General features: G+C 38.5%; 1 protein-coding gene across 7 annotated transcripts in view; it reads left to right on the top strand.

The window, feature by feature from the left end:
• The window catches only part of FER (FER tyrosine kinase), a 316,011-nt gene that overhangs the window by 134,386 nt on the left and 155,003 nt on the right, over window positions 1-26,622 (top strand). For all 7 annotated transcript variants that reach the window (XM_067569167.1, XM_067569169.1, XM_067569168.1 and 4 more), the window contains 2 exons: window positions 11,098-11,301; window positions 18,564-18,686. In XM_067569167.1, the coding sequence (XP_067425268.1) occupies window positions 11,098-11,301; window positions 18,564-18,686 (327 nt within the window). The remainder of the gene's footprint in view (window positions 1-11,097; window positions 11,302-18,563; window positions 18,687-26,622) is intronic.

Below are 26,622 nucleotides of genomic sequence, written 5' to 3'. Positions count from 1 at the left end.
ACCAAAGTCTCCCCGCCGCCAAAAAGGGACAAACGGCAGCAGGGTTTTCGGCGGCAGGGTTTTGGCGGCGGACACTGCCCCCCCCACCCAACGGAACCCCGCCACCGCTGTGAAACCGCGCCGCCGCCGAATTCTCCCCCGCCGCCAGGTCCACAACAAATGATTTCGCGGGCCTTATACGGCCCGCGGGCCGGACGTTCCCCACCCCTGTCATAAACCAACAAGCAGTTTTGCATGGATATAATTTTAATTCATGGGAGACTATAGCAAGATTCAAAGAGCTGCTCCTGGCTGACTCCAGATCAGAATTTGCAGTGGTTGTGGAAGAGAGCAAGGCAGTGGCAGGGACGTCATCACAGGCCACCCTGGATGCAGGAGACTTGGCCACATGAAACGTCCTCCGTGATTGCCATGAGAAGGAACTCTTGGCTGCAGGTGTTGGGCCTCCCCCCCAGAAGTCCAACAAACAATTCACGACTTGCCATTTGAAGGTTTAGGGTTGTTTTCAGAGTAGACGGACTCCAAACTCCACAGCTTGAAGGATTCTAGGGCAGCACTAAAATCCTTAGGGTTTCATATGCCGTCCACCCAGAGGAAGTATTTTAAGTCACAGCCTACTCGGCAATTTTATGCTGTGCAGCTTAGGAAGGATTACTTTAGGAAGCAGGACAGAAAGAACTGGCGTAGGACGCCTCAACCTGTGCCCAACCAAGGCTGGGATTTGGCGAAGCAGTCCTCTGGCTCCAAGCAAGCATTTTGAAGGTGCACCCGAGGTTGGCACACCAGACCAGATTCCAGACCCTTCTCTCTGCTTCCTGAACCATCTATCCCATTTCTATCGTGCCTGGGCTCAGATAACCTCAGACAGATGGGTGCTGCGCATGGTAGAATTGGGATATTCTCTCTCATTCTGTACCTCCCCTCCTACCCATCCCTGTCCGTCTTCAGTGACTGCTCTCACAAGCAACTTCTTATGCAGGAGGTGAAAAGGCTCCTAAAAGTAGGAGCACTAGAAGAGGTTCATCAGGAACTAAGGGGAAAAGGGTTTTACTCCCGATATTTCCTAATACCAAAGAGGGTCTCAGACCTATTCTCGAGCTACAGAACCTGAACAGATTCATGGAGAAATTGAAGTTCCGCATGGTATCCTTGGCCACTATCATCCCCTCCCTGGATCCGGGGGACTGGTATGCCACCCTCGACTTGAAAGACGCTTATTTTCATTATATATATATATATATATATATATATATAGTCCATTCCCATAGAAGGTTCATCAGGTTTGAAGTAAACCACAATCATTATCAGTCTACAGTCCTCTCCTTTGGCCTGTCATCAGCCTCTTGAGTATTCACCAAGTGTATGGTAGTTGTCACTGCATTCCTAAGGAGATGACAGGTACAAGTGTTCCTGTACCTAGATGACTGGCTTGTCAAGGGCCGCTCTAGTGAAGCAGGTAGAAGCACATGTCAAGCTGATAGGGTCGACCTTCAACAGACTGGGTTTAGTGCTAAACATACCCAAGTCCACCTTGTCCCTTATCCCAAAGAGTAAAGTTTATAGGAGCAGTCGTAGACTCGGTTCAGGCCAGGGCACTTCTGCCGAAGTCTCGCTTCCAGACCATTTGTTCCATCATAGAGGACTTCAGATGCTTTCCCACCACGACAGCGCAGAGTTTGCTTGAAGCTCCTAGGTCACATGGCCTCCTGTACATATGTGGTCCAAAACATGAGGCTGGGGCTCAGACCTCTCCAGGCTTGGCTGGCATCAGCATACTGGCCAAACAGAGACAAACTAGATAAGGTAGTTTCATTTCCCCCTTGGGTCATCGAGTTCCTCCTGTGGTGGCTTCCACCCTCAGTCAGTATGTGCAGGAGTGCCCTTCTCCAGCCGTTGTTTTGTGTCATCATGGATGCGTCAGCATTGGGGTGGGGAGCGCATCTAGGAACCCTCAGGACTCAAGGCCTCTGGTCTCAAGCAGAGCTATTGCTCCACATCAACATCAGGGGAGTGAAAGGGGTTCACCTAGCATGCCAAACCTGCCAGTCCCATCTACGAGATGTGCATCAGTCATGACGGACAATACAACAGCAATGTTTTATATAAGCAGACAGGGTGGAGTATGTTCCTCTGCCCTGTGTCAAGAAGCCCTCAAGTTGTGGGATTTCTGCATAGCTTATTCAATTTACTTAGAGGCATCTTATCTCCCTGGATTCCAGAGCAAGCTGGCAGACCATCTCCTTCCACTGCCATGAGTGCTCTATTTGCCCTGACATGAACTGCATCTTCCAGCAGTGAGGAGTTCCTGTTGAATCTCGTTGTGAACAGATCTACTTGGGGAAGTGTCAACAGTTTTGTTCATTCCTGAACCACAGCCTGGGCTCAATTGCGGATGCGTTCCTCCTTCCTTGCAAGGGCCACCTACTTTACGGGTTCCCTCCTTTCCTGCTCATTCACAAGGTCCTGTTCAAGATTAAGATCTGTCATACTAATAGCCCCAGCCTTGCCTTCACAGCATTGGTATACGATGCTACTGGAACTGTCGGTAGTCACTCCACTCACCCTGCCTTTGATGCTGGACCTAATCACACAGGCCCACGTTCGCCTCCAACATCCCATTCTTGAGTCTCTCACAGTGTGGAAGATTCATAGTTAAATCCCATGCTCGGGGCGTGTCCGAGAGATCCTCTTCGGCAGCAGGAAACCATCCACTAGGGCTATGTACTTGGTCAATTGGAAGAAGTTTTCCAATTGGGCAATGCAGAAGGGCACCCTTCCGACGCAAGCAGTATTACCCTTCATTTTGAACTATCTGCTGCACTTAAAACAGCTAGGTCTGGCAGTGTCATCCATAAAGGTGCAACTAGTGGCTATCTGTGCATTCCATCCTGGGGTGGACGGTTGATCAGTCTTCACTAATCTGATGGTGACCTGTTTTCTCAAGGGCCTGGACAGGCTATATCTTCAAGTTCACTGTTCGATACTGGTGCTCTTCAGGCTAATGGGCCCTCTTTTTGAGCCCTTAGTAACATGCTTGCTCCTCCGCCCTTCATGGAAGATGGTGTTCCTGGTCGTGATCACCTCAGCTAGGAGGGTGTCTTAGGTCAAGGCCCCGACATCCAAACCTCCGTACACAGTGTTCCATAAGGACAAAATTCAGTTGCAACCATGTTTGGCCTTCCTCCCTAAATTGATAATCCCAGTTTCATACAACATCTTCCTCCCAGTATTCTTCCCTAAACCATATGCCAATAGCAGGGAATGAAGTCTCCATTCCGTGGATGTGAGGTGGGCACTGGCTTTCTGCATCGAAAGGACAAGACCATTTCGTAAAATAAACCAGCTCTTTGTTCCTGTAGCAGATAGGATGAAGGGTCTGCCGTTGTTGTCCTAGAGGATTTCATTGTGGATCATGTCCTGCATTAGGACTTGCTCTGACCTGGCAAAGGTGCCAGCCCTGGCACTGACAACGCACTCCACAAGGGTGCAGGCCTCCTCAGCAGCATTCCTTGTGCATGTCCCCATGCAGCGTTGCAACAAGGTCATCGATTCACACATTCACCTCACATTATGCCATCACCCAACAGGCCAGGGCCAATACAGCATTTGGCAGAGCAGTGCTTCAATCGGTGATTCCGGGAGCTCCAACACTTCCTTCTATGGTCAGCTTGGGAGTCACCTACTTGGAATCCACATGAGCAAACACTCGAAGAAGAAAAAATTGTCACCTACCTTTTTATAACTGTTGTTCATTGAGATGTGTTGCTCATGTCCATTCCAAGACCCACCTGCCTTCCCCTCTGTTGGAACAACTGGCAAGAAGGAACTGAAGAGTCAGCGGGGCCCTATATATGGCGCCATGAAGGCGCAACTCCAGGGGGCACCTGCACCGACCTGATGTGTACCGCTAGGAGAAAAACCTTCAAATGACTGTACATGGTGCGCGCACACCTACTTGGAATGGACATGAGCAACACATCTCTAAGAACAACAATTACGAAAAGGTAGGTAGTTTTTTTCTGTAGGTATTTGAAGAGTATAAATCATAATAAAGAAAAAGAATTGTTTGGGCAACCCTAAATAAGTCTATAAATAGCATAATGGGATGAAATTAAGAAAGGATAATTTTAGGCTCAGTAGTGGAAAAATCTGAGAGTGAGGGCTAGTCTACACTAGAAGCGCTACAGTGGCACAGCCGTACCACTGTAGCGCATCTGGTGAAGACGCTGTATGGTGACGAGAGGTGGTAGCTGTGTCGGCAGGAGAAGCTCTCCTGCCAACATAGTGCTGTCCAAACTGGCACTTAGATTGGTGTAACTTATGTTGCTCAGAGGTGCAGCTTATTCACACCTCTGAGCGACATAGGTTATGCCGACATAACTTGTAGTGAAGGCAAGCCCTTAGATATATTAGCTCGTGCAATAGTTTCCCCAGGAAAATGGTGAAGTTGCATCTAAAGTTGTACTGGATCAGCATCACACTTAAAGGGAACAAATCTTTACCGAAAAGAGTAGTTTCTAAATAATATGATTGATCATGTTTTTAAGATACGGAACTATTGTAATTGGCATAACAGTACAATATTTTTCATCTGTTCATAATTACAATAAGATACCCTGGAATATGTGTTGCCCTCCATCCTTTGTATAGTTATGCTGCTGCCTTTGCCTCATTGGTATCAGTATAATTCAATACAACTTTATTTTTTATGGCATGTTCAATAAAAAGGATATCCCAAACCATTTTAGAGAGTTAAATAATAAATTCCAGGTAAGAGAGAGAGAAAAACTAAGATTGTAAATGCATTTTGAAGTGAAAGAGAAAGAGAGAAACCTGTCTCCATTGAAGTTAATGGCAAAACTTTATGGTTTCAATGGAGTCAGGATTTTACCAAGAGAATCTATGATCTATTGATTCTGATCTTTACTGTAGTGTAAATCAGGAATAACTCATCTGAAGTCAGTTGAATTATGTTGGCATAAGTGAGATCAGAATCAGGTCCATTGGGGCATGTAGATAGAGGAAGTCAGTTCCAAATGGCAGGAGCAGTAGAGAAGGCTCCTGTGCCAATTAGTGCCATTATTGTGTGAATAGACAGAGAAGAGGATGGTGCTTGATGAGTGAGTAGGGAGCGCAGTAGAGAAGGACAAGCTCTATGAAAAAATATGACATTCTTGAGAAGGGCACTATCCAACATATGTCCCGGAGCATCTTATTATATAAGTGACATACTAAATTAGAACATATCACGTATTCAGCTGCACTCTTGAAGTCTTTTTGTCATGTTTAATGGTGAGTAAATGATTTAATGCAACTTTTTGGTTACCATATATGTATGGGTAAAATTTCCTTTGTCATTTTGTAGCTAACTGTCACAGTGACTAGCTACTGGCCATTAATCTTTTTCTTGCCGAGCTATATGTGGCAGTGCTTCTAGAAATGAAGATTGTTAATTGTGTGAAACTGGCATTTCAAACTTGATGTGCATTTTCCCCAGTATTCCAGGTATATGATGAATCAGTTGAGTATACTATGGTATATAATATGCCAGATTTATTATATACAACAGTATAATATAATTCTTTTCAACTAAAATCCATACAAATATTTTTAAATCATAGCATGTAGAAGTAAAATTGGAAGAACAATGGTGTTGATTCCATTACAGAATGTATCTCCAGTTAAAATATCATTTTAGCTGCTTGCTTTCAGAGTATACATTTGCAATGTTTTAACAAGCTATATGCAAAAAAAAATCTTGGTTTAAATGCAGTATTATCATAACAGTAAATGTCCACCGTTAGTGGGAGGGAAATATAGTTACTGTCATGCATAACCGAAGAAAACCTTTTATTTTTTTTTAGTGCCCTCCGGAGAAAGTAGCAGAGAAACCTTGTACTTCCTCAAACACCCAGGAGTTTAGTAAAGCTCAGGTTAACTATCATGCATTTGTTAGTATTTAGATGTCTTATAGTTCTCAAGGTCTTTATCCATGTGGTTTGTCTAGTCCCCGTTAGACAAAAGTAAGAGGGGATACAGGTGATTAAAAGTCAGTCTCTTATTTAGTATTCTACTCTGAAGCATTAAGGGATGTGTGGCTGAGCTTTTAATAAGAACATTTTGGAATTGCTACTAGTGCTTCTACCAATAGAGAAGAGAAATGATACTACGTAATATGAGGTTTTGGGTGATGGCACTGCAAAGGCCAGAAAGCTGCTCTAAGTGGGCAACTGAGGATTCCCTCAGTAGGGGTAATTCTTGGCTGGTGTAGAGATGATGTATCAGCTCTACGCAACCCTCTCCTATTTTCCCAGGCACAACAGCATAGTGAGTATTTTGAGCGTTGGTCAGATTGGTCTGTATTCCAGCAAACTTAATCAATGTAATAGCCTGTTGGAGTTAGCTGGGAGGTGTGATTCCAGTCGCAGGTAGACAGACTCATGCTAGCGTTGCTCAAATTAGCACGCTAAAATATCAGTGTGGCTATTGCATGCCAGCTTGAGCAGGAGCTAGCATCAATCTGTCTACCCACATGAGGAAATCACACCTCCCAGCTGCTGTATAGATGTACCCTTACAAGCCTAATGTACCCTCGAGCAGCTTGATGGCTTCTCCAAACCATGGGGATAATGGGAATGGTGGAAACCCTGCTCCAGGATAGAGGAGCCACAAACAACTTACTGTATGCAGCTGAAAATTCAAGTTGAGATCTGCCCCCCAAAATGTAATGTAGAGATTCTCATAGTTTTTCATCAAATGGACTGATGTTTTATACCTCCCTCCCCCATTGACATACAGACCACCTCCCCTGGCATTTGTAAGCACACAATTGTGACAACAGCAATAGTTTCTTTAATATTAGGAAAGTATTTAATGTATTTTTCTCAGCTGTTTTTAAAGGAATTTAGTGGCTGGAAGAAAGAGTCACTATTGTGTGACCAGGCAGCTCTCTTATGTGACGAAAGTCATAATTTTGCAGCTTCTGGTATAGTGGTCTAGTACCCTTGTGAGGTGGATAAGAAAGGCATAAGGAGAAGGATAAATATGAGATGGAGTGGGGGGGAGTCGAGAGGGAGAAAGAAAAACAGAGAGAAAAGCTTAAAACCAATGAAGTTGGAAGAGGAAGACAGAGAAGATAGAAAATAGAAGAGCTAGAGACGCAAAAAAAAAATCCCACCAGAGTTAGTGGCTTTTGTCAGTCTAAAGCCAAGTCAGGTGTCCATAAGTGGAAAGAGCAGTAGCATAAAATTTAATAACATGAGGTAAGAAAACAAAAATTAGTAGGTAAACCCTTCTCACATTTTGACCCTATATTTTAGTCACTGATATGGCACTATCCTATTGGACCCAATATGTGAATGAACTGAACCTTGAAATATGTCCTGCTGCCTATCAGATTCAGTGTATTCTTTTTTACCTCTGAGAAATTTTGTACTTTTTGCAGATATCTCACATTTGCCATGATAGTAATTGTGTTTCCTGGTTCCCTAGTGTGTTTTGTTTGTTTGTTTTTGTTTTAAGGAATTTGGTAATAGTGTTTATACAGTGCATTACTAAATTCAGCTATTTAGGGTTATAAAATATTATTAAAATTTTATTCTTATTACCTTATATTTTTGTCATTTGTGTACTGATGCTTTAATATGTAATGTTTTCAGATGTAATGGTTATGATTTCCAAAATGCTGTAACTTCTTTGCATTTATGCTTTCTTTGCCATGAAGTAGCTATTGGTTTCATATAGAGTATTGCCCTGCAAAAGAACTAGTTAATTACATTTGAATGTGTTGAATGGCAGTGTAAGAATTATGCTTTTTGGGTTGAGAAAAGTGCCAGAGGGAAAATTCTAAAAGAATCAGCCAAAATGTATTTCTCTCTTTTTACTAATCTAAGATTATGCCTGCCTTCCTTTTCTCTAGAGGAGAATTAAAATGTCTGCCTGATAAAAATATAAATTCTGGTTGCTGAAAAACCACAGAATAAAAGCAATACAAGAAGTTTCTGTGAATGATATGTGAGAAAATAGAACAAATGTTTATTATTAAATAATAGAGTATCATTGAAGTATGTGTGTATTTATAAGCAACCTTAAGTGTTAACATTTAACTTTCAGTGTATTTTTTTCAGAGACAGCTTGTTGCTCAGCCTCTTCACAGATAATTGGGGGGCTAATCTCCATCTTTTAAACAAAAGGCTGAGTCAGGAAGCTTTTGCTCCCAATTTCAATAAGAGCAGCTGCTTGAGAGACTATTTCACATGCTGCTGTTAGAGTAAAACTTACTTCAACTTCATATTAAGTCCAGATGAAAGTGGAAGGGAGGGGAGGATTCACAAGGAGGAAAAGAGAGATTGGTCGACATATAAGGGGAGAGTGAAGGGGGATCTGAGGGAACCTCCCAAGATAAGGTGGGGGGAACCACAGAAATCACTGAAGGGAAGAGAGAGAGAGAGGGTCAGGCAAAGAGAGAATAATAAATAGAAACAAATTGCTTCATTTATTGTGGATGATACATTTCAGTTTATTTCAAATACCATTTAACTTTATGGTGATCGTTAAAGGTTGGTAGCTAAAAGAAATTTAGGAATACAGTTTTCCAATTTAAATATTTGAATTCCTCCATTTGAGAGAGCTAGACCATATGTGTCAGATACAGATGGACAGAGACATCTTCATCCCCAAAAATAAAATGTCTCTTAGTCCTAAAATATAAATATCTTATTTACAGTCTCTCATTTGTATTATCAAACAATTGAATGTTTCTTGAAGTTTTATTTTACAGTAATCATTGTTTAGGAAAAACAGATGGGAATTGCAAAATAGTGAAACAGAAATTACCTTCTTTAAAAGGCAATATTTTGTGTTTAAACTGTTCATATTAAATCCTGCAAGATTTTATTTTAAGTATAGAATATAGTAGATATCTACTGTTTTATTAAAGTGATAGTCATTTGAAATAAATGTCAAAATGATTATAAATCCTCCTTAGGTACTCTTTCTTGGCTGTAATCATATTCCCCTGAATAGCAGTTCTGAAGTGCATATGATACATCCCATTTCTTTAAAACATAGTATTTAATTGATATAATTTATATAACATAAAAAGCATCATCATTTATAGATTTAGATTTCATTTATTTTCCCTGATGAGATACTTAATTGATAACTCATGCTTCAGCTAAAATGACCACAAAACGAATAATTTTTTATTATAATTTATTAATAAAAAATGTGAAATTTGAGAGAAACACCTGACAAAAGGAATCCAATAAAGTCATGTGGTGAGTGTTACAACCTGGCTTCCTTCCCCTCTCTTCAGTCCCCAGTCTGTTGTGAATGGACCTAATTTCTGGGTCCCACCTGCTTCTAAACTATCAGAGTAGCGTCTAGTAATTGTTTCTAGCTCTGGGTCTATTGGACATATTCTCAGGCTCAGAGCTTCTGGGACATGGGCTCTGTCACCCCACCCTGGATCCCAAGATCAGTTTCTAAGCCTTCTGAGCCTTTCCAGTGGCTTACACACACTTCTCTGGAGCTCCACCTAGGCTGTGGACATTCTAGACTTCTAGTTGAACTCTTTCAGGGACAACATGGCAGAAAGGCAAAGAACATGTGTTTAGTAAAGGACTTTGTTTCTTAACTGCAGAAACTTTAAGATTACTTGAGAATTGCAGATCTTTGAAAACAACAAAACTTCCTGAGAATGCACTCTTCCCAAGTTTGATCTTCCCCTTCTGTGAGTTTGATGTTTCTCAGCATTTCTGGCTGACTGAGTCTCTCTTGCCCACCCTCTATATCCAACAAGATCTCTACATGTGGGGATGGTCGGTACCTTGCACAGAGCAGTACCCCGTCTTAAGTAGATATGCTCTCCCCTTGCCTCATGTTTCACTAGGTTGATCCAGCCCCCTTCCCCAGTCCCTGCATAACCTGCTGCAGCCCCCTATGTAGAAAAATAATTGTTCCATGCTCACGAGCCATAGTTAAGACTTTCAGAATTGGTAGTTCCGGATGGTTCTCCATGATGGTCTTTCAACAAGGCGTCAGGCACCTTTCTCGGGCAGGGCTTTTCTTGGCAAGTTTAGACATGTGTTTCACACACTATACAAAATGGAGTTAATAATTTAAAACAAACAGCCCACCTTGTAACAGTGAACACTTGCTTGATTTCATTGGGGTTGCCTCGTGTAAGTGCTCACCAAGATGAATAAGAGTTGCACAGTCTAGCCCTAACAAATAAACCTGCCCTGATTATTGAAAAATGGACTTTACTGTGAAACCCACAACAACCTATTCTAGCAAATACTAAATAAATAAATACATAAATTACAAAGATAAATTTTAAAAAGCTCTAGTCATACTCCAGTGGCAACCTATGAAAAATAATACTTAATTCTTTTATGTCTTACCTGAGAATTCAGTATTAAGTTCACTAGTACAATGGGGATAGGCTCTCTGTGTGCAATTGCAATACAAATACTAAATAACTACCAGCTGTTTGCCTGGCTGATGATGGCGATGCTATCAAATGGCGGGGTACATTGCGCATACGCTGAGATACTATACAAAAACTTGGTTCCTAATGCTGCTACTTGATTACAGACTTGGGGTGGGATATTCAAAATCAGTGAGAGTAGAGCTCAACCAATGCAAGTGCTTTTGAAAATTCCACCAATAGCATTTTGTAAATTTCCAACCCTTTTCTCATTGAGTAAGGAAATAGTTCATTTCAGAGGTTAACAGCATTTCAAGGAAGCATGAGAATGAGAAAGATAATTCAGCTAAGAGAATGTTTTTTAAAGTAAAAATGAAATTGCCTTGATAGTATTATTGATATTCCTTTTGTCTGTGTTTTCAGAAATTGGTGCTGGGCTTTCATATATCTATATATGCCTCTATTTTAAAAAGTTTTTAAAAAAAGTGTTCAGTTCACTTTGATTCTGAGAGTAGGTGTATCACTTCAAATGTCTAATGGAAATAGACAATTAGAGAGAGAGAAGTGTGAAAGTGTTTGTCACTGTGTATCATGTTTTCAAAAAAAGAAAAAACATAGAAAGTGGGTTACAGTATGCTAACTTCTTTTCCTTATATTTTTTAAAGTTCTTTGATGTAATATCAACTAGCGAGAAACCACTGGCGGAGCAAGATTGGTATCATGGTGCAATTCCAAGAATAGAAGCCCAGGAACTGTTAAAGCAGCAAGGAGACTTCTTGGTGCGAGAGAGCCACGGGAAACCTGGTGAATATGTCCTTTCTGTGTTTTCAGATGGACAACGGAGACACTTTATCATACAATATGCTGATGTACGTCTCTGATGTAGTACTGAATGTTTATTTCATGTCAGGCAGTTTGTATTTAACTGAAGAATTATTTCAGATAAATAGTGCATAAAAATACATTATTTACTAATTGATAAACTATGTGAGAGGATTTACTATGAAGTAGGTTTTTAGCTTTCTCACATGGAAAGGCCAGCATGAAATCTGTTGAAAATATAGTAATCTCTGGTTTCCTGTTTTGAATTAGATGCTGACATTTTAAAAATACAGTTTGTCAAATATTTTTCAGAATAAAAAAAGGTGTGAAGTTATTCCATGGTTTTTCTTCCCTATTAGATGGCTAAAATTACTTCTATAAATGTTTAAATTCCAGAAATTACTACTAATTTAAATGTATTATGCATATACAATTTATTTTTTTGACCCCCCCCCCCCTTTTTTTTTTTATAGTTGGTGCTGAATAGTGCTGTGACAGCTCAGGTTCTAAAGCCTCCCCATGCATGGGAAAGTTCACATAGCAAAAGATTTGTTGTCCCTTACGTGCTGCTGTGAATTAAGATCCGTGCTGCCTATAAAATGCACACACCCTACATAGTTACCAGGATCCTGTTTTCTTTAGCTCAGCAGAACCACAAAAGTTCTGCTGTTGTGGAGGAAAGGAAAAGATTTCTTCTGTTATTCCTATATGAATATTATTTGTGAAAAACTGGTGAATTTGAGCAGTTTGTCATACAAATCTCTTCAGCTAACGAAGTTTTTTTTTTCTTTTGAAAAAATATTTTCTTTACCTGTTGCAGTCCCCAATTTGTTCAGTTATGTCTGTTTTAATGGGTGCTTTCCTTAGACCCGTATAAAGGTTGGCAAGATTGTGGAATATCACTGATTATGAAGATGTTGTCATTCTGGTTATTGTTAATATATCTATACAAGGAATTTTCCTGTAGGAGAAAATCTGGTCACAAAGGGTAACGCTATTTTACCTTAAATTTATATAGCCAAAGATATTCTGGAGTGTGTCTTCAAGTCCTAAATAAGAAAAATTATTTAAAACTGAGCATACCTTTATATAATGAAGGTGTGCTCCGTTCCGGAACTGCTGGCCCTGACCCATCAAAATTAAAAGTGTGAAATCCTTTGCTAGGGTTGCTTTGTAGTTTCTTGAGATATCTCAGCCAATACTCCACTAGGACTTGAAAATGTTGTAACTTAGTGCTTGTGTACTCTTAAACTGCTGCAACTGCGCCAACGTAGCACTGCCGTAAAGATACTATCTATGCCTATGGGAGGGGTTCTCCTATTGACATAGGTAATCCACCTCTGTAGCTAGGTTAACGGGAGAATTCTCTCTTTGACCTAGGGCTGTCTATACTGGGGGTTAGGTCAGTTTAACTGCATCACTCAGGATGTGGATTTTTCACATGCCTGAGCAACATAGTTATGCTGATCAATTTCATAGTGTAGACAGCTCTTTGAAGAATCTGAGTAGGATTCTGGAACTGGTAGACTGAGAGAGAGAAATATGAATTTGTATTCTTGTGTGCATATGCAACATATAAATTATATGCAATAAATATTACTTTCTAATCATGGTAAATAGTTTGAAATTAGCATTTATCATCCACCAGTCAAAAATCATCTGATCCCTATTAATAAATAATAATACTACTTAGATCTTGTAATGTTTTTCACCAGTTGATCTCAAAGTGATTTACAAAGGAGGTATGTAAATATAGCTTTCCCAAGCAGTATAGAAAACAAAATTACTTGATTTTGCAAGAGAGTGGAGGAAATAGATGCAGATAGTTTGCACTAGGGAGGTCTGCATACCATGCACTACAGGAACCAGGCTTTCCCCTAGAGTTCAATGATCGTTTCAAAGATATCAAAGCTGCATAACACACGTACTTAAAAATGTGCATCTTAAAGCAATGAGGGATGGGTGGGTCAGCTGTTGAAACAATCAAAGAATGTAGAAAGTTAATGTTGTAGTAGGCAAATTTCAGGCAATTAAAATATTTTTTATTGAGTAATTATTCCTACATGTTCATCCTACAGTGCTGAACTTTCCCTGGTCTAGGTCTTTTGTTTTTGTCTTTTCTTAGAGCATATTACTTGCATAAGCCTGGAGAAAAAGAGAGATCGCTGAACAGAAACGAGAGGGAAGTTCCCTGAAAATAATTTGGGCTTGTGGAAATAGGTCAGAAGTATTTTTTGTTCTGAAGATCCCAGTTGTAGCTTCCCCTAAACAATGAACTGACACTATATAAAAGAGGCTATTGCCTCCATATAACAATGACACAGAAACCTTCATATGATCCACGGAAAGTCCACCCAGTTCTTCATTTTAGGATAACGTCATAATAAAAAAGAGGCTAGCCAGATATTTGCACTAAATTATTTTCACACTCCCTACCAGATCTTTCCAGTTTTACACTATTTTGCTTTCAAAATAATTTATACAGCAAAATAAAAGTTAATACAGTGACAATCGCTTATATGTACTATGCAAAAAGTATTTGAAAATAAATATTTTTAACTAGCATTGTTGAGCCTTCTTGCAGTAATATCAAATATAATAGTTGCAATATGAAACGTTTATATAACATACTATAAACCAGTTGCCATCTTGTGTTGAAATTAGTTGTATATCAAAATAACTTAATGTTTTATTTTTTTTAGTATATTCATAATACAGATACGTCACTAGATGGCAAGAAGTTTATCATCATTTCTATTAGACTCTGGGGTGAAATCCTGGCACCATGGATATCAATGGGGCCAGAATTTCATCCCAGGGCTACAACCAAGTGGTGTTTGAGATGCCAAATTTAGTTAAAATCTTTTAGTTTTAAATGTTTCACAGCCAGTCTCTGTGGGCTTGGGGAAAGTAATGAGACATCTTCTCAAATGGTAATCTCTAAATTTGGACCGAGGATGAGTTGATCTTTTTCTCATGTCAGTAAATTTGAATCTACTTGTTTTGGCCTTTATGTGGAATGTGCAGTAAATTGTAACCTGTGAATTTGTTGTTTGAACTTAGGTAAATGTCATGTTATGGGATATGATAGCTTGGAAAGGAAAAATATATTCTTTTAACCAGAAGTTAAAATAGTTTCTCATATAAGACTATTTTGTACTGGAGTTAAGCCTATCAGTGTTATCAAGATGGTGATATGGTTTCAAAGTTTTCACTCCCAAGGCTGTGACCAAAAATTAGCTTGTTTATGGATTGGGTTGACTCTACTTCAGGATCTCCTGATTTTTGTTTCATAGACAGCTTTGGCTTAGTGTTGGTCTCAAGAGAAGCTATTCATCTCTTCTGTTGGAAGGAGGAGTGCTACTAAGTCCTCCATCTAATAAGGTGTGGGTATTAAAGAGAATAGAAAAGTATAATGGCTATGGGGAAAACCCAGAGAAGATTTTTTTGAGTGAGTTTTGCATCAGAGCTGGACTTGGATAAAAGATAACCTGTATTCAGATAGTTGCATAACAAAACCATCCAAAAATAAGCTGTTGAAAGTCTTGCATTGTTATATAGCGGGGTAGTTATATTTTAGCTGCCAACTTCACCAGATTCCTTCACAAAGATTTATTTAACTGTTGGATACACTGACATAAAATTTCCTAGTTTTTACCAGTTTTATAGATTTAGAGACTACAACACAGCATTTCTCACTTTCATATTTTCCCCCACTACCCCAAATTTCAATACTTAATATCACACAAGTGCAGAGATGCATTGTCTGAAAAAATTTCAGCAACTTACAAAACAGTGGACGTGACACAAATGAGAAAAATATTATTTCCCTTGCTTCAGTATCACAATCCTGTCATTTACACTTTTTCAGTGTCACTTTTTCTAGATGTTTGTATTGTTCCAGTGCCAATTTTCTTGATGTTCCTATCAGTAAAGACCATGTGATACTGTTTCTTGTATTAATTCATATGTTCATTTTCACAAATAGGATACAAATGAGCATGATACAATCTGTTTTTGTATTTTGCTTCTCTTTGGCAACATACGTATCAAATGATAGATCAAAAAATAAACAACACATTTTCAAAATTACAGGAATTCAGTATGCCACATACCTTCCTAGTTTTGTGTTCACTATCCCCAGAGAGCTAAGTTATTACTTATTCCTTTATTCTTGGATAAGAATATCTCCTTGTATTTTAACTCCAGTTTCACATGCCATCTTTAGATAGAATAACTGTGGCGGGGAGGGGAGGGGGAGGGTATAGTTTCTGCAGTGAAAGGGCATCGTGTATGTCTTTTCAGGGACAGATGTCAGGTTTGATTCTTAGACTCCCCAGCTGCGACTACACATAAATAAAAGTGTGAGGCTGAAATGTCCATCCCATTGGGTAACCAATAGCATTATATGTCATATCGTATATCATTGACCAGCCTGTTCTCCATTGATGTGGATTTGCCTCTGAATCCGAGAATCTAGAATATAAGTTCAATGTACAGTCCAGACTGTGGTCCAGTCGATAGCTGTTAAAATAGTTTGTCTGATTTGCCCAATGTTTTGAAATGCTGAACTGGTCAGATGCAGCTCTTGACTGATCAGTTTGTCAGGCAGTCTGTAAAAAACAAATAAGAATTGCTAATTTGTTTTTAACTAAAATTGAACTTTTGAGAAATTATTGCGTGTTGGGTTTTTTGGTTGTTTTTTTTTTTTAAATAAATTTAAATATTTCCTGAAGAAAACAGCTTTGAAGGTATTGTCCAAAATATACGTTCTTTTAGACATATGGAATACAGAGAATATATATCAGTGAATTACGGAGGCCATTTATCTTCCTCAGTGCATATTATACTTGTGGACTAACTTGTTAATACAGCAACCCCTCTCTGTGGCTAATAGGTGCCAACTTCTTATAACAATTAATATCTTTATGCTGAAAACTTTCAGATTTTGGTATCTAAGGTTAAACACTTAAATCCATTTAACAACCTAAGAAGTTATTGCAAGCACTTTGGGGCAGGCCAGTCTTCTTGTTACATGTTTTTACAGTGCATAATGGGAGTCCTATGAACTACTGCAATACAAATAGTTAATAATAATAATAGTAATAATGTCCTAATTCTTAAATGTGCTGATGCATAAATTTTTGGTAAAAAAAAAAATTGATTGAGCTGGGAATATGCCTTCCATTTATGATGAATTTTGTCTGTTCCATGATATTTATAAAAAAAAGAAGTCCAAGTTCCTTTCCTTCAAGTATTGGTGAAAAAATCTTTCCTGACTCCAAATTTGGTCATCAGTTTGACCCTGTGAATATGAATAAGAATGACCATTTTTAAGCATACATTGCTGTATTTAGTACTAGTCAATTTTCAAATTATTCTCCATTATTTGTATTACTGTAGCGTCTAAGAGCCCTGGTTATGGACCAGGACATATTGTGGTATGCACTGTACAAATAGAAGAAAAAATGGTCCCTCCCCCAAAGAACTTAGAACCTACATATAAAATAGGAGACAACACACAGATATGGATAGAGAGAATGGTGGGAGCAACAAAGAAAAAATGTGACAATATTGGTCAGCATGCTAGGCAGTGGTTTCTGCATACTCTTACTATTGTCAATTTATTTGTAGGCATCACAAAAAAGAGTTTTCAGGAGGGATTTGAAGGAAAATAATTAGATAGTTTAGTGTATGTTCAGTGCCTACCAAGTGTGAGGACAGCATAGAAGAAAGCATGAAGGTGTTTGCTTGAAAATTTAGAAATGGGCAGCAGAGGCTGTTAGCATGGGATGACTGGAGTTGACATTTTGACAGTGAATGAAAGAAGTTTGGGTATAAATATGCTATGAAGGGCCTTAAAAGTGAAGGCAAGCAATTTACGTTTGGTGAGGGGAGCCCGTGGAATGATACATAGAGAGAGGTGACATGGTCAAAGTGGCCTGTTATCTTGGCCTGACTAATAATGATAATACCTTGGCGATTGTTATTCCCAAGAAGTCCTTTTCCATAAGAGTTCTAGTATACTGAGTGTACTTGCAAAGTATTTAACTATAGATTAAAAACAATTCTTTAAGCAGTTAATTCTTTAACTTTTGATGCCCATCTGTGCAAATGAGCCTGAATCGTGATTTACACCATTTTTACTATTTCAGTCCTTGGCTTTACTTGTTTTAAATGTTTCTGGCAGTTTTGTGCTGTAGAAAGTGTTGAGTAGAGAATAAATGGAGATAACCATGCATTTGCAGGGGCACAATAACCTATCCCATATATCAGTCACTGAAATCCTGTACAGAATTCAGAATCCTAAAAGGCTGAACTGAGCAGTATAGAATTTTCCTAAATCTCTTATCACGTAACACTGCCACTAGTTTACCTATGTCACTTCCATTCTTTCTCTGCACCAGCAGATATGATGTTTCCTGACATTCTGTGATAGGAAGTACAGCTTCTAAACGTCTAACCAATCCAGCATGGTGGCAAGAAAGTTACAGTAGCCACAGGAAGAATTTTCTTAATACTTAAAATGAAAGAGAGAGAGACTGGTAGGGAAAAACAGAGCGGGATAGAAGATCAGGGAGACAAAAATGCCTCTCCTGCCACTCAGCATTTCAGTAGTATGGAGGTGACTTTTTTTTTTTATCTTAAGTACTACTGAAGAGTGTACTGGTCACACATTATGATTATTAAAGACCCACCACAAATTTTATTCTCTGTGTGCTAGTGAATCATTCATCACTTTTATCACACAGTGCCTGGAGACTACACATTACATGGTGAATTAAGATTTGGCCCCTATTCCTCAAGCTTTGTTTCTGAGCTAGAGAGCTATTACTTTACCCCTTGTTCACTAGATTTTCAAAGATATTTTTTGCAGTACATTGTTTGTCTTTTAATACATTTTGCATGTTTAGATGTAGTCGTAAAATAAATGTTTTGTTCTTTAACTTGATAATATTTTGTTGCATATCATTTTAGTCAGATTTAATGTCTCATGTCCACTGCTACTGTGTTATCTGTTGAATTACAAGGACTTCCTTCCTTCTAGTTTTAGTTTAAGAGTTGAGATCTATGATTATTTTATTATGTACACTAAATCAATCATTAGATATTTTTTTCTAGTTAAGGCCCATATCATTGTCCCATTAAAGTAGCTGGAAGTTTTTGTGTTGATTTGGATGAGACCACGATTTAACCCTATGAAATGAAACTTTTGTTCCCTGTTATTAGTGGGTAAGTGTTGCTAATTGCATGTTTTGTATTTCTTCTTTGGAGCTATTCTGAAACTGAATGTTTTTCCTCCTTACAGAATCAGTATCGATTTGAAGGAACTGGGTTTCCAACTATTCCTCAACTTATAGACCATCATTACACAACAAAACAAGTCATTACTAAGAAATCAGGTGTAGTTCTGCTGAATCCTGTTGTTAAGGTATGCATATATTCCTGTGTATTTTGTTAAGTAGAACGTTTTGCTGCATTAGATTTAACCTTTTAAACCATGATTCTTGCAATTACAAGTGAAATGTTAAGCAGTTTGTAAGCTAAGCAGAACTATCTCAGTCAGTCAGTGCTTTACTGACTTGTTCAGGATAACGGGCTCCTCAGTTCCTCTTAAGTGATTACTCTAGCTTCTAAAACACTTCTCTGATATTTCATTCTTGCTCATTATTCTGCAACTTCCTGGGCTATTTACCATCTTTTTGTTAGAGTTCTGAAGATTCACCCCAATTAATACTTTCTCCTCACTCTCAAGGGTCTGCATCACAAGTATCCACCCACCATCCTTCTGGAAGGATGCCATTCAGAGTCTGTCAAAGCTTTCTTATACTTCATTCTGCTCTCCATTTGGACCTTCCAGGTAGAATCTATTGCTGTCTCAGTAACTCAGACCATGAGATGAGTTTCTTTCTTCATGAAGCTGTGTTGTATATAAAAGTGTTCTGCAGGAAAACAGCATTTTTTTAAACAACAGTATCTCATAAAGTTTGGGAGAACTATTTATAATGATAATTATTCCTATTTATACCTTGTAGATACTGATGCACATTGAAAACCAGACCTAAGTATCTCCTCCCTCCTCCAGTCTTAATGTGGAATTATTTCATTCAAGGTAGTCAAGAAACCATTCTTGAATAGAAGGAAACAAGAAATATCATAAAGCACTATATATACAATAAGAGGCCTAGATATTCTTAGAATTATAGAAGTGTAGGACTGGAAGGGAGCTTGAGAAGTCATCTAGTCCAGTCCCTGCACTCAAGGCAAGACTACATAATAACTAGATCATTCCTGACAGGTGTTCATCTAACCTGTTCTTAAAAACCTTCAATGATGGAGATTCTACAACCTCCCTAGGCAATTTGTTCCAGTGCTTAACTATCCTGACAGGAAGTTTTTGTGCATGTCCAACCTAAACCTCCCTTGTTGCAATTTAAGTCCATTGCTTCTTGTCCTTTCCTCAGATGTTAACAAGAATGATTTTTCTCCCTCCTTTTATGTACTTCAAAACTGTTATGTCCCTCCGCAGTCTTCTCTTCTCCAGATTAAACGGATAAAATTTTTTTCAGTCTTTCCTCATAGGTCATGTTTTCTAGACCTTTAGTAATTGTATTGATCTCCTCTGGAGTTTCTGCAGTTTCTCTACATCTTTCCTGAAATATGGTGCCCAGAAGAGGACAAAGTACTGCAGCTGAGGCCTTATCAGCACAAACTAAGGACAATTTGAGAGAACTAACAATCTCCATATTTCCTTCCAGTAGCTAGGTCTTGGATAGCCACTCAAACATTATCTCATACATCAACCTGTGTAATTAAGAACTAAATCTTTCCATTTCAACTCTAAACTTAGTTCTGATGTTGTCATTTGTGATCAGTCAGAATAATAATCAATTTCAGATATTTGTAAAACAACTTCGTAATTTACAAAAGTTATAGAAAGTATAACAATGTGTAATTCAGAATCACTTTCCTAAATCGTAAGCTCAGATCTTTTGCTATGCCAGTCATAAGAAAATAAAGTATGTTTCTATTTTTGCTCCCAACAGGAATTTTTAAAATATGTTTGCCTGTGTGTGCTGAGAAAATTTGAAGGGAGGGATTAAATTTTGTGTTGGGAGCCTTTCTTTCTGTCAGAACTTGCAGTTTTAATGCACATTGTTTCTCATTCCTGTCCTGTATGAATACATTCTTGACTTCTCTTATGAAGACTCAGTGGTTTTGGCATTTGTGAATTTATATGGCAGACCTAGATCATGTCATAATTAAAAGACAGGCCTTCTAGACAAACTTTTAATTCCGTGTAACATCAGAGAAAAGTTCATTAGAAGACAGACGCATATTAATATAATTTTACCTTCCTTTATAACTGCTCAGTAGAATGGATCTAAAATAACTGAGAACACATTAACACTTGACCTCAATTGCACTGCCTAGTTTAGATGTGAAGTCATGTGTCTATTCTACTTAACCGATAAGTAATTTCAACATTTATTGAAGTTGCTATGTAAATCGAGGTTCCTTCAGTTCTTGTTGACATACTTGTTTGCCCTGCTTCAGAGAGTGTTTTAAATTTAGAAATTAAGGTTTTAGAAGAGACTGATGCAAGTAAAAAGAAAACAATACAAAATGTTCTAGGATAGTCTTCATCGTGTTTGCAGAATTGAAGACTAATGTGCTGTACATAAAATACTGCTATCTAAATATTACATGACAAAGTTTAGGATTTCATTTCTGAAGTTTAAGATAATGTGTTCAGGCTAATCTATTTGGTTTAACAGAACATTATTAAAACTGAAGAACCTAATATTATATATATATTTTTTCTTCACTCTGTTTGCAAGATCATTGTTGTAATTTATCTATTTGTTTCAGATGTTTCATGCTCTATATATTTTCTATATTTTCTGATTTTGTATAGTTCTCATCGTTGTATCTTAGCACTTTTGAATTTTAAAGGGCTATGACAGCTGTTCCACTTCATCCGCAGTTGTACAATTAAAAAACTCTACTGTTGTTTGTGAGTACACACTGAAGAATAATTAGTCATTCTTTGAGATTATAAAGGTTTGTGCAGTCTCCAGTCCTCTTAGCTTCTCCTTGTATGTGGCTATCTGTGGGCATAGGGAACTTCCTTCTGTTCCTGGAGTCTTGGTTTGTTTTTTTGACTTGTTTTAGTAGTATGTTTTTAGTAGTGTTAGTAGATTTGCGAGTTCTTACTAGTAATTATATATTGTTTAAAATTTTTTTGCCTAGTTACAATGCTGTTGTACAATTGAATTCCCAAATCAACTCCTGCACATTTTCCAGGTTATGATATCTGATCTGAACCCCCAAGACGAGTGTAGGGAGAAATAATTTAAGCAGTGTATTTCAGACCCCTCAGCCTTTCTGGAGATGGATGCACTTACCCATTGTCTGACATGCTTTGGTGATGGTCATTCTTTGAATTATTGTTCAGTGTGTTGAATTTATTATGCCTCAGATTCAAAAAGACAAGCACATTTGACTTTAGGCTTTCCTGATATCAGAATGACTGAAAACTAGGCTCTTAGGTAAGGGGCCTACTCCTGTGAAGGGATAAAGTTGACTGCTTTCAGCCTCTGAGCTTCCTAACATGAGAGAGCAGAAAATTTTGGTGCAGGGTCAGTTACCATCTTTCAGTGCAAAATCAGTGGAACTTGCTACCAAGGAAATTTTAATGTCAGGGACTTTAATGGTGCTGGTTTCTGTCAGGGACCTACTGGTAATTCTTGGCAGACTTGGTTATTGATTACTCAGTGGTCACAAAGGCAGTCCCAGATCCCTAAGTATCTATCAGGCTCTCCTCTTGTGATGACAGTATGACTTCTTTTGCACATATTTGTGTCCATCAGGTATATGGTGCCAATTCCTCTTCTGTTCTGGAAATGTCCATCTTTCTTTGCTGTTGCATAGCATTCATGATTACTTATTTAGGATAAATGGGTATGAAGCATGGGATGATATCAACCAGTGTTTTGCTACTGATAAGTAAGGATACAGTTCTGTCATTGAGGTCACAGATTCCGTGACTTTCTGGGACCTCCATGACTACTTCTAGGGCCGGGGTTGAGCAGCTGTGTCAGCCTGGGGGCTGCCAGAGCAGTGGCCACTTAAGCTGATTGGCAGATGGCCCCAGGGCCGCCAAGCAGCTGACTGGCGGCCAGTCCTGGCGCCACCAAAGCAGTGCCAGTGTTGGGGCAGCTCCCCTGGAGTTGGAGCAGTGGTCGGGGTTGGTCAGCCCTCCTGGGGCTGGAGCAGCAGCAGTCAGCTCTTGCAGTAGGAGAAGTGGTGGAACTGAAGCAGTTGCAAACGCCGGCAGCGCTCTCTTTATGCCCACGCTTCCTAGGGTATTTTTCGTAAAAGTCAGGCACAGGTTGAAAGGTTCTGTGGATTTTTTTTTATTGCCTGTGACCTCTTCCTGACTTTTACGAAAAATACCATTGACGGAATCTTAACTTTACTGATAAGGAAAGTACAGTGTCTTCTGCTGATGCCCTTAATGTCTGCATTGATGTTACTTCCTGATATTGTAGACAGTTTCCGGAGTTGCTAGTTCAGATGGCAGAAGACGGCCACAGTTCAGGAAAGACTTATCGTCTCTTTCTGTTTTGGAGGCCCAGGAGAGAGGAAGATAACATTACCCATCAATGGCACTTGTTGCACCCTGCTAGAAAGATGTGGCTGATCTAAGCATGTGTACCTGTTGGGTCCAAAAGGCATAAAATGGTAGCTTCAGCAGAGATTTTATTATTTCCTCAGATGCCTAACTCCTGGTTTTTCCGATAATTAATGAGGTTACGGAGAAGAAGTGAAGGTTTTGGTATTGGTTGCTTTACTCCATCCAGCAATATCAGACTGGCTAACTAAAAATGTCATTGTTTCTACATTGGTAATAGCCACTGCCTATGCAAATTTTTGCCTTTTGGCCTTTCTGTAGCATTCACGTTATTCCCCAGACGTTTAGTAGTCATGATTGCATATAACACAAAAAAATTAAAAACAAATAATGAATATAAATCAGAAGATAGGAATTATAGAATATTGATAAGGGCAGCAAAGAGACACCAGGATAAATCTATAGCCAGAAAAGTTAAGGACAACAAGAAAGGGTTTTTTAAATATATTAGGAACAAAAAGAATCCTGACTATGGTATTGGTCCATTATTAGATGAACATTGTAGAATTATCATTAATAATGCAGAAAAGGCAGGAGTGTTCAGTAAATATTTCTGTTCTGTATTTGGGGAAAAACAAATGATATGGTCTCATCATATGGTGTTGATAACACTCTTTCCATTCCACTTGCATCTCTGGAGAATGTTTAAAAAGAAACTACAAAAGTTAAGACATTTTTAAATCAGCCAGTCCAGATAATTTTCATCCAAGAGTTTTTAAAGAGCTGGCTAAGGAAATTGGTGTACCATTCATGTTAATTTTCAATAATCCTTGGAGCTCTGGGGAAGAAAGCTAATGTTTTCCCAATTTTTAAAAAAAGGGCCATCAGGATGACCACGGTTATTATAAACCTGTCAGCCTGACATCGATCCCAGGCAAGATATTGGAGCGGTTGATATGAGATCCAATTAATGAAGAATTAAAGGAGGGTAATGTAATTAATCAAATCAACATGGAAAATAGATCCGGTCATACTAATTTGATATCTGTTTTTGATGAATTTATAGATTTGGGTGATAAAAGTAATAGGGTTGACATAATAGACTGTAAGGTGTTTGACTTGGTGCTGCTGGACTTTTTGATTAAAAAACTGGAATGATATAAAATTAACATGGCACACATTAAATGGATTAAGAACTGGATACCTGATAGGTTTCAAAATATAATTGTAAATGGGGAATTCTTATCAAGTGGATGTGTTTACAGTATAGTCCCACAAAGATTGGTTCTTGGCTCTATGCTACAGTATTTAATATTTTTATCAGTGACCTGAAAGAAAACATAAAGTCATTACTGATTAAGTTTGCAGATGACACACAATTTGGGGGAGTGATAAAGAATGAAGAGGACAGGTCGCTGACTCAGCACAATTTGGATTGCATGGTAAACTGGATACAAGCCAACAATGTCTTTTAATATGGCTATGTGTAAATGTATACAACTAGGAACAAAGAATGTAGGCCATCCTGTAAAGCAGTGATTCTGAAAAAGATTGTCATAGTGGATGATCATCTGAACATTAGGTCCCAGTGGGACACTGTGGCCAAAAGCGCTAATGTGAATCTAAATGGATGCATAAACAGTAACATGAAGTGAGAGGACAGATTATTTTATTGCTGTATTTGGCACTGATGTGACTGCTGCTGGAATACTGTGTCCACTTCTGGTGCCCACAATTTAAGATGGATGTTGATAAATTGGAGAGGGTTCAGAGGAGAGCCAAAAGAATGATTAAAGGTTTAGAAAGCATGCCTTATAGCGATAGACTCAAAAAGTTTACTGTATTTGCTTAAAAAAGAGAGTTAAGGGGTGACTTGATTACAGTCTAAAAGTATCTATATGGGGAATAAATATTTAATAATGGGCTCTTCAGTCTAGCAGACAAAGATATAACATGAAGCTGGATAAATTCAGATTGGAAATGAGGCATACTTTTTTGACAGTGAGGGTAATTAATCATTGGAACAATTAAGTGGGTTCTCCATCACCGACAATTTTTAAATCAAGATTAGATGTTTTTCTAAAAGATATGCTCCAGTAAATATTTTGGGGAAGTTGTATAGCCTGTGTTAACACAGGAAGTCAAACTAGATGATTACAATGACTCCTTCTGGCCTTGGCATCTATTAATCTCAGATGTCTGAGACTATATGTATAGCTATATCAACAACTTGGATTTGGATTTGTGAAATTACGTTTTTGAAGGTTATGAATAAACTGGGGAAAATCTACCCTGATACCCATTTAGAGAACAGCCCTGGATTCAGTGCTGTGATAGATTCAGTATAAACCAAGGATTTCCTTCTGAAGAAAAGATTTGTGGACATTTGACAAAGCATATTCCTCTTGAGAGAGAACCTTCAGAGAACTGTGAGGTTCTTTTTGAGACTAATGGGCGCCTCAACTTCCTCCATGTATGCGAAACCTGATGTAAGACTGTGGATGAGTCAGTACAATGCTATTAGCAAATTACATTCCAGGCATAGTTGACATGAGAGGACTTCTGATTAGTCCTACAAAAATTACCAGTATTCTCATAATCTCATAATCTCTGGGATATGAAGTACTGTGTACTGATAGTAATTCAATATGTGATCAGGGTCTTTTTTATGAGATTTAGCAGTTAATTGTCAATGAAATATTTTACGAAAACTATATAAAAGTTTTAGAGCTGCAACTCATCAGAAGGGCTATAAAAGATTTTTCTGCCTTTATTGGAGGGTTGTGTCCTATCAGACAATGCAACATTAATGCTTTAAATAATAAAATATTAAAATATTTTTAAAAATATGAAAACAGACTATGGAACTTTGCAATTTTTCATAACTATTTCTTAAACACCTGTACATTTACAAAAATGCAGTATTATACCAGCTGATGATATCAGTTCAGAAAGGATTTATAATCTTGTCACAACACACCCTTTTGTAACACAGATGTGTAACTACTGCTGGAAAAAGTTGACTGTCAAGTCACCTGCAGTGACTCAGAAGCATGAGTACCAATCTCAGTGCAGACTGTTAAGAACTAGGACACAAATCCCAAATTGGTTGTGAGTTCTAGACTTAAATTTCACCAGCCAGTTATCAAGTGTAAACTCCTCAGGCACTATAACAGCCATAACATGGATTTACAGACAGTCCCCTTGGATACTCTGAACTGATCTGCCTTGTCACCCAGGTGAGGCTACCTTTGTGAGATAGTTCCTCACTCCAAGAATTAGGTTATTCCTAGTTCCAAATGACTAGTCACTTGCCCCAGGGCAATTGTACCTTAGATCACACACCAAAGACAACGTTCCTAGCCAATCCTATAATAAACTATTATTATTAAGTAGGAACAGGAAATTACAGAGTTATTTATAAAGTTAAAGCAGGCAAACACAGATATACAACTGACTTACGATCTTAAGTTTCAAAGAGTAGTAGAAGCATCTATAATAAGCAAGCTCTCTGTGTCCTTTAGGGCTAAACAGACAGGGATCCCTTGCTTATGCCTAGAAACCTTGCCCCGCAGAATTCAAGCAGCATAGAAATCCAGTTCCTTCTTTTTAGGGGGTTTTAATCCCTTCCTCCCAAGTGATCTGAGCTGCAAACTCAGTTAATGGAAAGAATCTACTTGCATGACTCATCTCCATGGAGGGTGGGGGCAGCAGAACAACAGTTTTTTGT

The sequence above is a fragment of the Emydura macquarii genome, unplaced genomic scaffold (genome assembly GCF_026122565.2).
Source record: "Emydura macquarii macquarii isolate MOO-44397 ecotype Brisbane River unplaced genomic scaffold, CSIRO-AGI_Emac_v2 contig_2897, whole genome shotgun sequence".
NCBI classification, from domain to species: domain Eukaryota; kingdom Metazoa; phylum Chordata; order Testudines; family Chelidae; genus Emydura; species Emydura macquarii.
Note: the sequence above shows the minus strand (reverse complement) of the source record. Positions and strands in the feature narration are given on the sequence as shown.